Consider the following 16,941-nt stretch of genomic DNA (forward strand, 5'->3'; position numbering starts at 1 on the left):
GTTATCATTTGTACAATGAACCACGAAAGACTGTAAAATATTCCGAATTTGCACTCCAAAATGACTCGTGGACATAGGCCCTATGCTGAACCACATAAATCTGTATCTTATTCTCTATTTATATTTGTTGTATTTATATTCTATTTACTACTATAGATGTACGTATAGACACTGTACCGCCACTTCGGATTGCCATCATGAGTCCTAAACCACACAGATCAAAGCCCAAACTAAACCACGTGGATCAGGGTTGATTGCTTCTGATTCTTCATCTTGTTCTTACAAAACAAGTTTCAACAGGTCCATTAGGCGGTTTCTTAATAAAAAATACTAATTTGATCGTTGATCACCATTTCCTGACTAATAGAAAAATTGCACATATCATATGTACTAAAATAGTCAAATATATAAATTTAAGAAAGAAAAATAACAAACATAATTGAGAAAACATAAAATTAAAATATTTATAAGTTAAGCTTTAAAAATTAACGTTAAAAATTTCTAGAACATATAAAAATATATAGATTTGAAAATTTTAGTAGATTTCTTAAAATCACTAAAATAAAAATAGAAAAACATAATATACAAAATAACATTAAAATTTTTAAAAAATAAAATCATACAGACAAAGTTGATTAAAAATTATTTATAAAAAAATAAAAATAAAAATAAAATTAAAGAGCAAATAAAATATAAGTGGAAATATCTGTTAACTAATATACTTAAAAAGAAGTAAAACGACCAAACTGATTTGCTAATTTATTTATTTTTTGTTCATTTTCTAAAATTTATAGCTGATTTGTTTATTCATTCTTTTCACTTTTACCCTTTTTCGAAAAATAATATTATTTTTACTGTTCATGCTGACATGGTATATTGACCTATGCTTTGAGAAGATTTTTTTTTTTTTTTTAAATAATAAAAAAGAGGAAAACAGAATTCATTCCATCCAAACTATTACAAAATGTTTGCATCATGCCAAATAGCTTGTGACACAATTTGAGACATTGTCCCACCACATTTTAACATTTTCTACATGCCAAGCATGTCTAGCCAATCTATGAGCTGCCTCATTGCTCATTCGATAGACATGTTGCACTTTGACAATCTGCATAGACTGTCTAAGCTAGTTGCCCACCATTGCCGTAGATTCCCCTTCTTGGCTGAGTTCCTGAGCTAGCAGTTTGAAGTCACTTTCAAGGATCAAGTTTTATTTATTTATTTTTGATTGAAACTTTCAAGGATCAACTTTGATATGCCTTAGGTGACATAACTAGAGCTTCAACAGTTTCAACAGTCTCTTTGAGAAGTTTTAAATGTTGAGCTACATAATATGATGTGTTATATTCTGATTGATCATGAAGTAGTAGTTAACTACCACATCATTAATTTTTATAAGGAGACTACTAAAATTTTGACAAAGAGACCATTTTGAAACTTGACCAAAATTATGAGTGAGTTCTAAATTTTTTAAACCAGAGGTACTAGTTTTTGAAATAGTGCAAACTCCACATACTTGAATAGAAATTTTCCCTTGGAAAAACTCTTTAAGATTTTCAATTTCAACAATTCATCAAATGGTTTTTTGAAAAAAGAAAAATAATTAGTCTTAGACTTTTACCGTTTGTAAAATTACTATTAATTTTGAAGTTACTACTTATGCTTTTTTTTTTGGTTATATTTTTTAACATTTGCCGTGTCACGTGGATATTGTGCATAGTATAGTAGTATACCACATGATTTCAGGGCACGTACTAAGAGCTCATTTGGATTTAGAGCATCTCATTTCATGATTATAATTTTTTTAAATTTTTACAAAAAATATAATAAATAATTATACTCTTTCAAATCCCAAAACAAAAATAATATTATAATAATATTTTATTCAATTTTCAACTTTCATCTAAAATTATCTAATCTTATCTCTAATCCAAATGAGCCCTCTACTATTAGTTTATTTTTGAAAAGACTTGAAACTCATATTGAAGATATGGCACTTTAACTTTCACATTTGTGATAGCGAAATTGAAACGGAGATTTTTTTTAATTTAATTTTATTAATTTTTATTTAGAAAGGATTCCACCAAATAGATTAGCCATCGCCCATAATGACATAGACGTGGTGGAATTAAAAATAATAAAACTCACGTATTGTGTTTATTTGTTTCTGAAATTTATCATTATTTCCTTCCTAAATATTATCCTAACATTTCTCAAGTTATATGATTTGATTTGGCGCTGCACCCTTAGAGGTCTTAAGTCCAAGTTCGATTGACTCCATACTTTTCTGCCAAGCTTTTGCAAGTGGCAAATCCCGATCCAGAATCTAGAGAGTTCAAAACAGAAACCACAAACAAAAGAACCAAGACAACCAAACACTGACGAGAATATACAGTAGTCTTAACACTTTTTGGTAGTTAAAAGCTGAGACCCCAATTCGGACATCATGTACCCAACTGCTAAACATTAGGGCATAACATTAACCTACTGCCAAACCCAACATGATACATGTCTTTCTTCTATTTTCTGTTTTTTTTTTTCCCCTTTTTGTGAGGGGTAAAAACTCGATGCCTACATATTCAGTCCCAAAAAAGTACTTAAAATACTATTTTAGACATTCAAACAAATAACTGTTCATCCCTGAGTCAGGTTTAGATTGCATAATCGTGAAAAATCCAAGAGAAGTCACAACTACAATTGCTATCCTTCTTTTTCTTAATTTTTTTGGAAATGTACTACAATTGCCATATCAAAACAATTTTCATATGCAATATCTGATTTCATTTAATCCGATATTTTTCCACCTTTCTTCTTTTCGGGCCCGAATAGTTAATATGATAAAAGGTTATACAGTTTCCAACAAACGTCTAGTTCGGAGAATCAAAACAAACAAAATCATAAGCAATGGCTTTCCTCCCCAATGCCCAGGCACCAAAGAAAGTAGACCAGCCTCAGTCCTGCTTGTCATCTGCCACTCCCACAGGTTTTGAGAAAGACACGGGTGGAGCTGGTTCAGTGGAAGTTTCCACCCCCGCCTGGAAACATGAAATCCTATCTCAGTTACTATTCGAGGAGGCCTTAAGCACCAAAACAACAGCCATATATGCGCTAACATGCAGCATATGCAAGCAGAAGTCCAAAACTTTGGCAAGCCCAGAAGTAAGCACATCTATCATGCTCAGAATAAATGAAGAGAAATGATATAAAAGAATTTGCGCGTGGGTGTGGATGAGTGTCCAAAATAATGTAATGATTAAAAATCATCAAAGGTAAAAACGTTACAGTTCCACACTACTGAGAACATGAATAATAACCATCAGGGTCTCCATTGCACAAAATATTACAGGGTAAAAAAAAAAGCATAATTTTCTTCATTTGATCCCATGCAGAAGGATCAGTTATCCTCTTTCACAACACTAAAAACATAATCAAAAGCTTTCAACACCATCACTTAAATCATGCACATAAAAGAACAAGCAATTAAGACATTTTCTTTTGATGAGTAGCAATTGTGACTAAAAAAAGGAAAGCAAATAAATGCCTATGAAACCAACACACGGAGCGTGGCAATGAATTAAGTATTTTTGGGTCTTTGTTTTGGTAGGGTCAGATGTAAAATACTTGCATCTCTTCTTTTATCTGGGGGCAAGGAAAATATATTAAGCCAAAAATCTTCTTCCAGTTATTAAGACAATGAACTGGCTACGTTAATATTATTATTTCTTTTTTGTTTTGAAATAAGTAACCGACCACATCAATAGTTAAGGGCGACTTAAGCTTATACTCTTGCCACATAACATAAACAATCAGTGATATTAATTTTAATCCTTCCTTGCTTCCATTCCTACCGCATCTTCCTAATGTACTTCCAACTGCTCAAGGTCTACAATTTACATCAAATCCCAAGGAAAGTTTGTAATGGAAATCTTCAAACTCAAGAAAGCAATCAAAGGAGGAAGCAATGATCTTAGTTCCAAGTATTCCACATGTTTACATCCAGATTCTACGCATATAACCATCAAGCATGTTACTCCAGCTAGCGTAACGTAACTCCATAATGAGTATAGATAGTGAATGGGATCCCATATTGCTTGGGAGCAAGAAGTTTTTATTCTTTATAATGATTCTAAGAAGCTCCAATTGTATTACCATTGACAAGTTGTTTTGGAGTATGGGCCCAAATGTGGCTTGGGCCTTCTTTGGGCCATTAAAAATGGTATTGTGATACCCCTATATTGAGTGAGTATAGGTTATGTTAAAAATTCGGCACAAAAACAGTTAGTATCCCCCGAGATCTTTCATTCATTATAAAATAGTAAACTTCAAATACCAAATACAACAATATCATCACAAGAAGACTATTGTGATACCCCATATGATAAGGATAAGGGTAGATGGTGTATGAGATCCCACATTGCTTGGGAATGAGAAGTTCTTGCTCTTTATAAGGTTCCAATGGGCTCCAATTGGATCATTAACTAGTCCTTTTGGAGTATAAGCCATGTGATTTTAGGCTTCCCATTGGGGTTTTACACCTTCTCTAATAACCCTACTCAAATCAAAGATTGTATTTCATATAATCCCCAGCTTGGAACAAAGAAATACAACCCAACCACGACCTGGTAAACGAATTAGTTAATTGATCTTTTGACTTTCACATATAAAGTAACAACTTTGTAATTTATAAATTTGTCACAAAGCAAAGTGGCAATCAACTTAAATGCGCATCGTTCCTTGAAGAACAAGTGGGTGTATCCAAAAAGTCTCATGGGTGTATCCACTATAAAACCCAACTCTTCAAGAAAGTTTCCCAGCCACATAAAATCACAGAATGTGTGAAATATAGATTGATATTATATTCCGTAGTGGATCTAGTAACAACTCTTTGTTTCTTACTTTTTTGTATAACCAAATTGCCTATCAGGAATGTGCATCAAATACCCAAGAATCTGAGCTATGTTAAGTCGCAAACCAATGTGGCATGTTTTTATTTATTTTATTTTTTATGTCGGGGAACCTATACAAGATAGCCCTTTGGACCCACCCCTATAGAGTAAACCTTGGTCCTGTGCACCACACCCTCAGAAGTTTCCTTACACAGAACTAGTTGAATCGCTGGTTTTACATCAGGGGGTGTGATCCCAAAGGATTGTTAGCACCCATGAGGTGTTGAACCTTAGAATTTGGAAGGAGTGATACCCCAAGACCAAGGCCTTCACCACTTGGGCCAACCTTGATGTAAAACCCAATGTGGCATCTCAATTTGGAGAGTGAGATGAGATGATAATTTTGTGAATAATAGTAAGATAGTTTGTGAATAGTAGTGAGATAATTTGAGATGAGTATGTTTTGGGTTTTCAAAAATGAGAGAAAAGTTGAATAAAAAATATTATAAAGTTAAAATATTGTAAGAATATAATTTTATAATATTATTTTTGCTTGGGGATTTGAAAAAGTTAGGATTGTTTTTTGTTTTTTATTTGAAAGTTTGAAAAAGTTGTAATGATTAGTTTAAAAATTTTGTATTTGAATTATGTTTGTGAATAAAATGGGATGAGATAAAATGAGATTGGATGAGAATTTTGTATCTCATCCCATGCCCCAAACGTGCCCTTAGTTGTCTCTAGAAGCTGGCCAGCTAGACTAATGGCTCGTTTGGACACTTGGAGTATCTTAGAATTCTGTGAATAGCAATGAAATGGTCCAAACCAGCAACTTGTTATACCCCGCCAAGAACTACAAAGATCAAGATGGTACAATTGTCAAATATTGAGAATTTGACAATGATAACCAATGAATTTGGTCAAGTGGAAGTAATGATCCTTAAGAGAATTGAGCTTTTTGGTCTTAATTGAGTCATTTAGGATCATGGCAAAATAACTTCCACCATTGCTCAAATTGAGATATTTGGAGTAATGAAAATTTTTGTGAAAATGGGTTGCCAAGAGGCCAGTAGAAGGATGACAAGTGGCATGAGAAGGACTTGCCACCTCAATGGGCTTGGTGATTGATTCATAGCAAGTCATGGAGGCTAGATGGATATGAATGAGGCCCAAAAATTTGGTTAAATTGATGGTCCAAGCTTGATAAGAAAAGGGCCAAAGAAAGGTCCAAGACAAGGCCCAAAGTTAAGGCCCAACTTAGTAAGCTATTGAGGTCCAAATAGAGGCCTAAAATATGAAGCCCAAGGGAAGGCCCATTTTGAGGTCCATATTAAGGCCTAACTTAGTAGAAACGTGGGGCCAAAGTATTACTAGACTTGGAGAACAAGTATACCCAAGAATCTCATCATGTCAACAGGAAACCTACCACCTCGCAAATAGTTGTTGCGAAAACCCTTCATCCATGCATCCCTAGGATTCATTTTTCTGCCAAGTTCAGCCCTTCATCATGAGTTTCGATTTCCATTTTTCAGAACACCTCATAATGCCATGAACAATAGCACATAGTAACTTTGACAATTCTTCAAGCATGATGCGTGCATAGCCGATTACTACTAGCACTATTGCTCTGAAATTTTTCTGCAACTTAGTTCCTTTCTTCTTGATTTAGATCAACCCATCTGCAGCTCTAGAATAGTAAATCAAGTGCAGCACACAACTTGAGGAGTTAGTCATGTCATTGCTGTGTAACACCCACCCAATAGGATACAAGTCGTTGACTTGTAACCGTAGTCTTCAATTCTTCGGAACCAACCACACTGTGTACAGCTGATTCACTCCAAGAACAAGCCACCATATTTTTTTATCATTCAAAAAGCTTTCTCATATAATTTTCTGCAAGAGCTTAACCCTCTTTCATGCTACCAAACTCTGAAAACTCCAGACCTAATGTTAGGACAAGAACAGTTCCTCCATAGTCAATCATGGGTCAAGCTGTTGCACCTAGGAAAAGAAATATGGCCAGCCGAACTGCACCAATGTTTTCTAACTTTTTCTGCAGCAAACTCAGCCCTCTTCACACGCCTCAAGCCTTGTCTTTTAGGTCTGAATTAGGGTTCCAAGCTATCCACTTACTTGCCTAACCAATTGCCTTCCACGTGACAGCATAGCCGAATGAGATTGATGGAGGAAGTTACTGAAAACCAGGCGCTTCTCTCGGCTGAAGCTTTTCTTTCAATGAAAAAGCTACTCTCACCGAGTGTTGGGTCTCAACAATTTTTTTTTTTTTTTTACTTAGTGATTAAGGAAGTGTTTTTAATGATGTTGTGATTTTGTTTTTTTAATGTTTAAGGGTATAAAAAATGAATGAAAAAAAATTGCCCTTATCGGGACCCATCTTGGGCTACAACTTCGGTGGGTGTAGCACTGCTCTTCTTTCAAACACTCCCTCTTTTCCTGCAACTTAATGCCAAGTGTATCTCATTCATACCCCCAATAAACATGGGAAGATTGCCATAGTAGCACCTGCAAAACACTTGGGAGTTTTTGAGCTGGAATTGATAGAAACCGAAAAGCTAATGGTTTCACTTGGGAAGAAAAACCAGCAGCACGCCTGGTTTCTTTTGGGACTCAAACACCCTCTGAAAATCTGCAACCTCTACACCCTTTTACACTCAACTGGTCTTGGTGCATAGGTTAATGATGAGGCATACTTAACTGTGCACACATTGACAATCTGAAAACACTATCAAGCACTCCACCGAGAACATCATAACATCATTCCGCAAAACCAGGCAACACGTAGTCATTTTTAGCAATCTTTCAGTATTGATTTTCAATGGAGTGATTTCCTAAGGTAGGGAGTAGTGTTCGACGAAAATAGTAGGAGAAGAATGGTCGGCCCTATAAATACCACTCTCCTTCCCTCACTTCCATCCATGCCATCCTCAAGCATAACATAGCTCTTGTGATCAAACCATCCGTAGCTTTAGATAAGAGTGAAACCGAGAGACTAGTGTGAGTTCCTTGTAAAGAGTTGGCTCTTGAGAGCTCCAAAAGCCACGGTTTGGTGAATAACTATGCCATATCTCTTTATTGGAAGTTAGATTAACATGTTAGGCTTTGATTTATTGTATGAAACTGAGATTTTGATTGAGTTATATGAGGAATCATTGGAAGAATGTTTCGGTACAGATTTGGAGTTTTGTTTGAGTAACATGTTTTGATCTTGAAATATTGCCATGACATGCTTTCACATGATGTTATAAGCTTAGCTAAAGTCTGGTTATCATGATTAAAGGTTGATATTTAGGCAAAACAGCATGTCATACTAGGAATATGAATCCATATCTTGGGTTGATCATCTAGCATGTTTCGGTTTCCTCTAGGTTGAAGTTTCTCTTGTGAAATCTTGGTTAAGTTTCCCAAAGCATGTTTTATAAACACCTAGAGCCATATTATCAGCATGTTAAGAATTAGAGTACATGATTTTTAGAGCTATTGGTGTTAATATGCCAAGGAGAAGTTAGATACATCATGTCAAGTATTCGGTTTTGCGAATATATGATGCTTTGAAGTTGTTCATCACATGAATGTTGATGTGGTCCCATATGACTTGAATCTAATTAGATATGATCTGATCTAAGGTTTAGTTTAAGTGTTACCCTTCGGATTTACAAGAGTCCACTAAGAACATAGGCTTAAAATCACATATAGTGAAGGTTGGCGATATGCATGTCTCGGGTTGGATGAATTTCTCATATTGGATGTTTGATTCATGAGATTCTAAGGTCTAAGTGGAATTAGGATATGGAATATATGAAGTTTGTGTAACTTGGTGAAATCTGGGGCCAAAATGCAAATAGTGAAAGTTTAGGGTTATAATTGCAATTTTGGGAAAGTTAAGGGCAGATTTGCAAATACCGTTACCCTTTGAATCTGGAAATTTCCCATAGTTATATGATTCCTAACTTAGAATATCTCTTATTTCAGCCTGCAGCAATTCATAAAAACCCAAGGAGTTTGTAAGTTAGCTTCTAACTTTTGGATAATTCATCTATGATTCTTTTATAAACAACACATTCATGTTATAAATGTTATTTTGATCATGAAATGTCATATGATACATCAATGAGCATTCGGCTACTTGCATACATGACGTGTTATGTTACTGTGCACAAAGCATGAAATAGTACTGTTTTAGCATGATACATGAAAATGTCATTTTTGCATGAAGTATACTGTTATGAATGAACACATGTCATGAAATATGTTGTCGTGAGCATAGCACGAAAAATATTTTTGTCACAACCCAATGTTGTGGGTGCATAATGTTATGAGATGTTTAAGATCAATGCATTGAAAAATCTATCTACACAGCTCCAATGAGGTAGTTACAACTTAAGTTAATGCATTTCAGGAACGGATCAAGTTCATGTTATTTGTGTATGTAACTATGAGTATGCATGTTTTACAAGAACCCTTATGTTTTTATTATGTTTACTGTATGATGTGTTGTTTTTTGAGTACTCCACTCATTTTTGTTTGTTCTTATGTTTTAACCTCTCCAAGTGAGAATCTTTATCAGAGAGTCGAGGCAGAGGCCTAGACAATTTATGACATTCTTAGTTTTATGATTTTCAGTTTAATAAGTTATTCTTGATAAGCACATAAGACTTGATTGATTTAACATGTGCTTCCGTAGGCTCTCTTTTGGATTTTAAGTATTTTAATAAAAATTGACTTTATTTATTTATGGAATCTTTTGTATCTGGTTCCCCGAGATTTCTAAAAATGACTTTGTTCTTAACCCTAGGGAACAGGGTGTTATAGGAACGAAATCAAAACCTTGGCTGGAACAACATGAAGTAGACAAAGTAAGAATAGAAAATGCATTATACAGCAGTCCACGAGAGAAATATCAATTGGTTTGAAGCCCATAGATGCCGATCCGTAGAAGCCAAAAAAATAGAAACATAGCACCAAGCCTAAGGATTATAATACTTCATCATGTAACACGTTCACATTTCCAAAAGATCACAAGAACACAACAGGGGCTAAGAAGTAAGAAATAAAGAAATACACTCCATGAAATAGAGAGAAACAAAGAGACTGGAAAACACCAGCAATCAACCAATAAACAAATTGGTTATCATAATAGAAATTAGAAACACAAATATGGTGTTAGAACCACCAGGAAAATACCAGCAATTGTCAAGAAAACACTGGGAAATGCCAACATTTTGTTGAAGAATTCCAAAAAATACCAAAACCATGCCGAAAACGACTGGAAAAAACACCAGAATAAAGCTGGAATAAGCTAAGATGGTTGGGAATGCCCTGAACCAGGAGGCAAATGACTGAAATGGACAGAATATTATCTGAAGCGGGAAGAAAATCACTGAACTGGATGTGAAAATCACTGAACCAAACAAGAACCGGGCATGAAATCCATTGAATCTGAAAGAAAATGATTGAACAGGTCAAAGTGTTCTGAACCAGAGGACTGAATGAAGTTAACAAAAAGTTATGAATAAGATAATTATAGTGGACATAAATTTGAAACAGGCTTGGATCTATGTTGGGTGTCATGCAACTGGGCTAGGTTGAATTGCTCTACTTAAACTTCAAATCATGAAGGTGCTAAGAACTAGGGCTGTACACCGATGGGTTCGGCGTCGGTTTCAGCGCCGAACCGAGACACCACCGAACTCTCCAATGTCCCTCTTAAACCGGCCGAAACCGAGGGTGTGGGGAGAGAAAACCGATCATATCGGTCTCGATAAACGTCGGCGCGGTGGTCGGTTTACCGTCGGCGTCTTCTGTGAATGAGGAGGAGCTGAGGAAGAAGAATGAAGACCGGTGCCGTCGTCTGCCATGGATGATGAACGAGTTGCAGAGAGGAAGAACAGGTGCGGGGAAGAAGAAGAAGGGTTGGGGGGGGGGGTATGAACTCATTTTCAAACGGCGCCGTTTGGCTTAAAAGCCAAACGGCGCCGTTCTATTATATTGTTTTTAAAACCTACATAATCTAAACGACGCCGTTTCACTTACTTAAGTGAAACGGCGTCGTTTTATATTCATATATTTGAAAAAAAAAATAAACAGACCGGATCGGTCGGTTCAGCGGTTTCCCAGGGGGCCAAACCGGCGCCGAACCGCCAATATTGGTTTCTCTTCATTTTCTCTCGCCCGCCGACCGGTTCTCTGCCGGTTCCGTACTCCGGCCGTCGGTCTGATGGGTTCACGGCCGGTTTGGTCGGTTCCTGTACAGCCCTACTAAGAACCACGAATCTGCTAAAAACTAGGGTGTCAATTCATGTCTGGTCATTTAAACACGTCGGGTTATTTGGGTTCGGGGTCATCATTCAATGAACCCCAATCCGACCTAAATAACAAAATGTGCCGGTCGAGTTTGGGTCACTTGGGTTCATATCGGGCTAACCATATTTTTTGATTGGCACGGGGTGTCCAAGAACATAGTTCTAACTAATCCTGAGAGTGCACAAGCCTTCGGCAAGGAGTTTCCCGCAAGTGCACCTTGGGTAATTCATTGGGAAATCCCCTAGTCCAATATTTTTGCCACTCTTCATAATTGTAGAAACATTTGCTAATGGATTTGATTTAATTATATAATTATTATATATGCTTTTCATGAGTTATTTCCTTATTTTCTTTGTCACCCATCTACAACATCAATATGTTGACAACATTCATAGGATAAGAACATATTATAAATACAAAAGGTCTAAATTTTCTAAGTTTGAACATATAGAGGTACTGAAAATAAGCCAGTTATTTTATAAATTTAAAACATCAACAAAGTTCTACAACTCCTTAAAATGGAAACAGAGCATGTATCAGTTCTTAAGGTCCTTATCAAAGGAGGCGAGTGAGCTTTGACTATCCTCTCGCAGTAGTCAATAACAAAACATTGGGATGGAGGTTCTACGATTTTTTAGATTTTCGATTTTCGGGATTTGGATTTTGGAGGAATTTCATTCTAGGCTACATTTGATCTTGAGATGAGTTAAGTTGTGAATAGTAATATCTTGTGGGTTCCATTAAGATGGGTTTAACTTTTTTAGGTTGAGATGAGTTTAACTTTTTTATGGGAAATTAAAAAAGTAGCGGGTCCCATCAGTGATTGATTTGAGATGAGATGAGTTAAGTTGGATTCATCTTCCAAACACAGCTTAATATTGCTTATAGATTTCGATTTTGGAGGATTTCAATTTAGAGATTTTCACTTTCAACAATTGCAAATTTTTGGAACTCACAATTATCACAATAGGTACATGAAATATTTTTGTTGTTGCATTTATTCATGTATCATTAAGACTTTTTAAAAGTCTATACTACACTTATTCTTTTTTATAATTAAACAATTGTATTAATAAGAATAGGCAGTCTTTTGGAGACATAGGGGAGCACAAGAAAAGCAAGGTGATGGAGATTCATGGGTTAGAAAGGACACAAGAAGCCAGGACCTTAACTCAGGAAGAGATATCTCTAAAAGTAGTGCTGGAAGCAGAGCTAGAAAGAATAGTTCTATTAGAAGAGACTTCTTGGCGTCAAAAGTCAAGAGCGCTATGGCCGAAGGAAGGAGACCAAAGCACTAAGTTCTTTCATAGAGTAGCTAACTCACACAAGAGATTCAATAACTGGTTTCTTTAGTAGCACACGAGGCTTAAAACAATGAGACTCGCTGTCCCCATTACTTTTTGTTATTATGATGGAGGCATTGAGCAGAATGGCCTGGTTGAGAATGGATTGGTGGTTGGTTTTGCGATTGGTTCCCCGATTAGGGGACTTGTTAACATTTCTCATTTGTTATTTGCAAATGATACCCTATTCTTCTGTGAAGCAGATCCTAGCCAGGTTCGAGTTTTGAAGGTCCTCCTCCTTTGTTTCAAAGCAACATCCAAGTTGAAAGTAAACTTGAAAAAATCAGAAATGGTGCCTATTGGAGGAGTTTGGAGCATCAGATAGTTGGCTAGTATTTTGGGGTGTAAGCTTGCAGCACTACCTATGACTTACCTTGGACTTCCGTTGGGAGCTGCCTCGAGAGCGGCTCCATTATGGGATTCAGTGATAGAGAAGGTGGAGCATCGTCTAGCTGGTTGGAAGAGAATGTACCTGTCTAAAGGTGGTAGGATTACCCTGATCAAGAACATACTTTCTAATCTACCTAATTTTTTGTCCCTATTCCCTATTCCAGCAAGAGTGGCGCTTCACAAGCCCTTTGGAAGAAGGTGATTGAGAGCAAATATGGGAGTCTATGGGTGGGTTGGTGCACAAAAGAAGTGTGAAGGTCATATGGAGGGGGTTTGTGGAAAAATAGGGTGGGAGGTCTTCTCTCGCCACACTAGACTTTGTCTAGGAGAGGGAACCCAAATTAAATTCTGGTTTGACACTTGGTGTGATAATATCGCTCTAAAGGATGCTTTTCCTTCACTATTCCAGGTTACAAGTGACATAGATGCTTCAGTGGCGGATGTATTGATGAGATCGGGGAGCAAATCCAGTGGAACATCAATTTTAGTAGTGTGGCACAATATTGGGAGATGAGCAATTTTGAAGCTTTCTTTAGTCTTTTGTATTCCAACAAACCGAGTATCTCACAAGATAGGTTGTGGTGGATACCTGTAGGTAAAGGTACTTTCTCGGTTCGATATTTTTATAAGGCCCTAACCCAAGAACCACATATCCAGTACCCTTGGAAAAAGTTTTGGAAACATAAGGCACCACCAAAAGCAGCGTTTTTTTTGTGGACTGCTTCCTTAGGGAAGATCCTCACAACTGATAATTTGATAAAACGTAGGGTGATTATTGCAGATTGGTATTGCATGTGCAGGAAGGGGGGTGAATCTGTGAACCATCTCTTACTGCACTGCGAGATAGCGAGAGGTTTGTGGAATGAAGTTCTTGGGAGAGTTGACTTGGCTTGGGTTATGCCTGAGACGGTGGTAGCAGCTTTGGCCAGCTGGGCAAATTTGCAAGGTATCCAACAGATTAAAGCGGTGTGGAAGATGATCCCTATATGCATAATGTGGTATTTGTGGCAAGAGCACAATGATTGGACATTTGAGGACAAAGAGAGATCGATGGAGAAATTGAAAGTTTACTTTACTAGAACTCTTTGTACTTGGGCCATTGCGGTCGACTTTAATGGCATAGCTTATCATGATTTTCTTATTTCCATTGCTCCTACTTAGCTAGGGCAACTATACATTGTATCAGGCGTTGCCTATTATTTGATTAATAGATTACATTTACTTATCAAAAATAAGAATAGGCATATCCCAAGTACTCAAGATGGTATACAAGACATAACACCTATTTAGGAAGAAGAAATGGAAACAAGAAAATCATTAAAATCAAGGCTATTAAAATCTACAACTTTAGCCAACAAAAATAAAGTTCTAACAAAAAGTAATCTAAGCTCCTGTAATGAGTGCTCCTTGTCTTCGAACGTCCCGTCATTATACTCCTGCCATAAGTACCACAGAATACAAGTAGGAACCATCTTCCACATAGCTATGATTTGTGGAATACCGCCTAGATTTGTCCAACTAGCCAAAAGCTCAACCACTGTGGAAGGGATAACCCAAGCTTGGTATGCACTATACTTATTATGGGGTTTTACTGAACAAAATTGTATACTACGAAAAATTTATGTGTTGAATGAACGGATTAGTTGGGTCAATCCACGGGTTACTACAAGTTAACCATAGAGTGACCCAATTATTAGGGTTTGTGTGAAAATTGACGTAAGCCAAATAAGCACAACCTAACTCTATTATTCCCTATTGGGTTCATCTTAGGTTCACAGTTCAGGTCAAAGACTTAGAACACTACTTAAAACACAACAAGGATTCTCTCATCAATAAAGGGAAGCACCAACTCATGCAACCAAACAGGGGTCTTCCCTTCATTGAGATGTCATCAACCTTGGTATCTGATGCCAACAATGGCGGTAACCACCACAAAACCCACCGGTGAACACAAAAAAAAAAAAAAACACCGCAGACCATGAAAGAAAAACATCACAAACACCAAAGATCACTAAACATGAAGAATCTGCTTCAATGAACTTGCTGAAACACCGTGGAACCACCTCATAGCTGCTAAACAAGATTTTCCAGCATCACTACCGATGGTAATAATATAGAAGAAAAGACATGACCGACAGACTTTGCCAAAAGCCAAATGTGAAAGAAAATTCAATCTTGAAACCATCAACATCAAGAATTAAAAACATTTGAAAACATTGCCCAAATCACCAAGACTGCACCGATCAAGGCACAGACAGATAAAAGCTTAAAAAACCTTAGCCATTCCTTTTGGGGATTTTCGTCAAACAGATGTTGGGCAACCAAGAACAATTCGGATCATCCAAGAAAGCTTGAATGAAGACCGAAGACAACTCTACAGAGCTTCATCAAACACGTCAATGATTTGATTCAAGTAGCTTGGCCACAAAATTCCTAGGAGATGTGATATCTTGGACTACTATTTATACGGCTTCCCCACTTACAAACCACTTATCAAAAGAGGAACTATGCTCTAAGTTAAGCTTCATCAAGGGACTGTCCCGTGTGGGCTTAGCCCACATGGGCGAGCTTCCAACTAAGTTTTTTCAACCAAGCTGCTAAAAGCTTTAGTAAAACAACAATAAAGGAAATCAGAGATGCAGAATGAAGCTCAAATGCACTCTGATACCATGTCAGAAATGGAGAGTTAATAGGAGAACTGCAGAGAGAGAGAGAGAGGGGGGGGGGGGGGGGGGCGGGGAAGGAATTTGGATGATCTTCCTTGATAATGAGTACATGTATTTGTAGAAGTGTTGGAGCTGTGGCTCTTTACTGACAGACTAACAAACCCCATATCACAGCTGCTCAAACTAATTGAAACTAACTCTAACAGAATCAATTAACAGAAATTATAAGTCCGTTACCAACTCTCCAATAACATCCTAGCACCCCATCTACCTCAATGCTTTCTCTTCTGAGTTTGTACTTGCCAAAAGGAAATAAACTTAAAAATTTTCTCCTCTTCGGGTCATATTAATGCAATAACCAATTGCTTCAACTAACAGGATTCAGTTTTAGGGGGAAACAAAAGCGGACAATGAATATTACATAAAATCAAAAGCATTTAGTAGTGTTTCACTCACTTTGCTATCCTTCTTGGCTGCAGGCTTATAAGGACAAGCCGGTGGAACCCTCTCCGGCTTCCTGTATTCCCAACCAAATATCCCATAAACTTTTCCCTGAAAATTTTGTACCCAGAAAATACAACGATAAGTTAGTAAATACAATTAGAAAGAACCAAAAGTGGCCATAGACGAATTGAAGACCCATAATTTGAGGCTAAACAAACAAAAGAAATACGAAAGCACGGATATTCATAAAAAATATAAGAAAGCAGGGGAGAGAGGACAGCAATTTCGTCGAAGGAAAAGTAGCAAAGCAAGCAGAGCCCAGGTGGTAAAATGCGATTACGATTGCAGAGAGAGGGATCGCATACCATGATTAAATGGAACAGAAGAGGAAGAATGTTGACGATGGGTACCAAGAAAAGGGGTAATAAACACGCCAGGCAAACCTAGAACAGAACATAACACAAACATATGTTAAGGAACATGAGAATTCAACGAAGTTAAGAAATATGAGAATGGAGTTTCAGAGACTTTTACCATCTTCGTGATCGTCTTCTTGGATCTATAAATTGTTTTTTGTACGACCAGCGGGGATTGGTAATTTTGACACGCTCTTGGGAACTTCGGATATGGTTTCTTTACGCCCGATGGCTTATAGAGCTTTGCCAACGCGCTACTTTACACGGTGCCCTGTGGATTCGTGGAAGGACAAAATCGTCATTCCATACGTTAAGTTTGTTCGTTTTGACGTAAAGCGCAAGTCAAACGACTATCTCCCGAGGACCCCGATTCGCATGCTTTCTAAGAAACGGCTGGCCGTTGGCAATAGCCATTTGTTTTGGTTAGTTTAAAAATTTTAAATAATTTTAAAATAATATAATATAAGATGATTATATT

General features: G+C 36.9%; 1 protein-coding gene across 1 annotated transcript; it reads right to left on the reverse strand.

Annotated features, from left to right (window-relative positions):
• Window positions 1-2,681: 2,681 nt before the first annotated feature.
• Window positions 2,682-16,738, reverse strand: LOC122276645. Its single transcript, XM_043086520.1, has 4 exons — window positions 16,582-16,738; window positions 16,413-16,490; window positions 16,060-16,155; window positions 2,682-3,035 (listed from the first exon to the last, which is right to left on the reverse strand). The coding sequence occupies exons 1-4, from the start codon at window positions 16,582-16,584 to the stop codon at window positions 2,952-2,954; spliced, it is 261 nt and encodes an 86-aa protein (XP_042942454.1). The 5' UTR covers window positions 16,585-16,738; the 3' UTR covers window positions 2,682-2,951.
• Between the last annotated feature and the right edge of the window lie 203 nt (window positions 16,739-16,941).

The sequence above is a fragment of the Carya illinoinensis genome, chromosome 9, assembly GCF_018687715.1.
Source record: "Carya illinoinensis cultivar Pawnee chromosome 9, C.illinoinensisPawnee_v1, whole genome shotgun sequence".
NCBI classification, from domain to species: domain Eukaryota; kingdom Viridiplantae; phylum Streptophyta; class Magnoliopsida; order Fagales; family Juglandaceae; genus Carya; species Carya illinoinensis.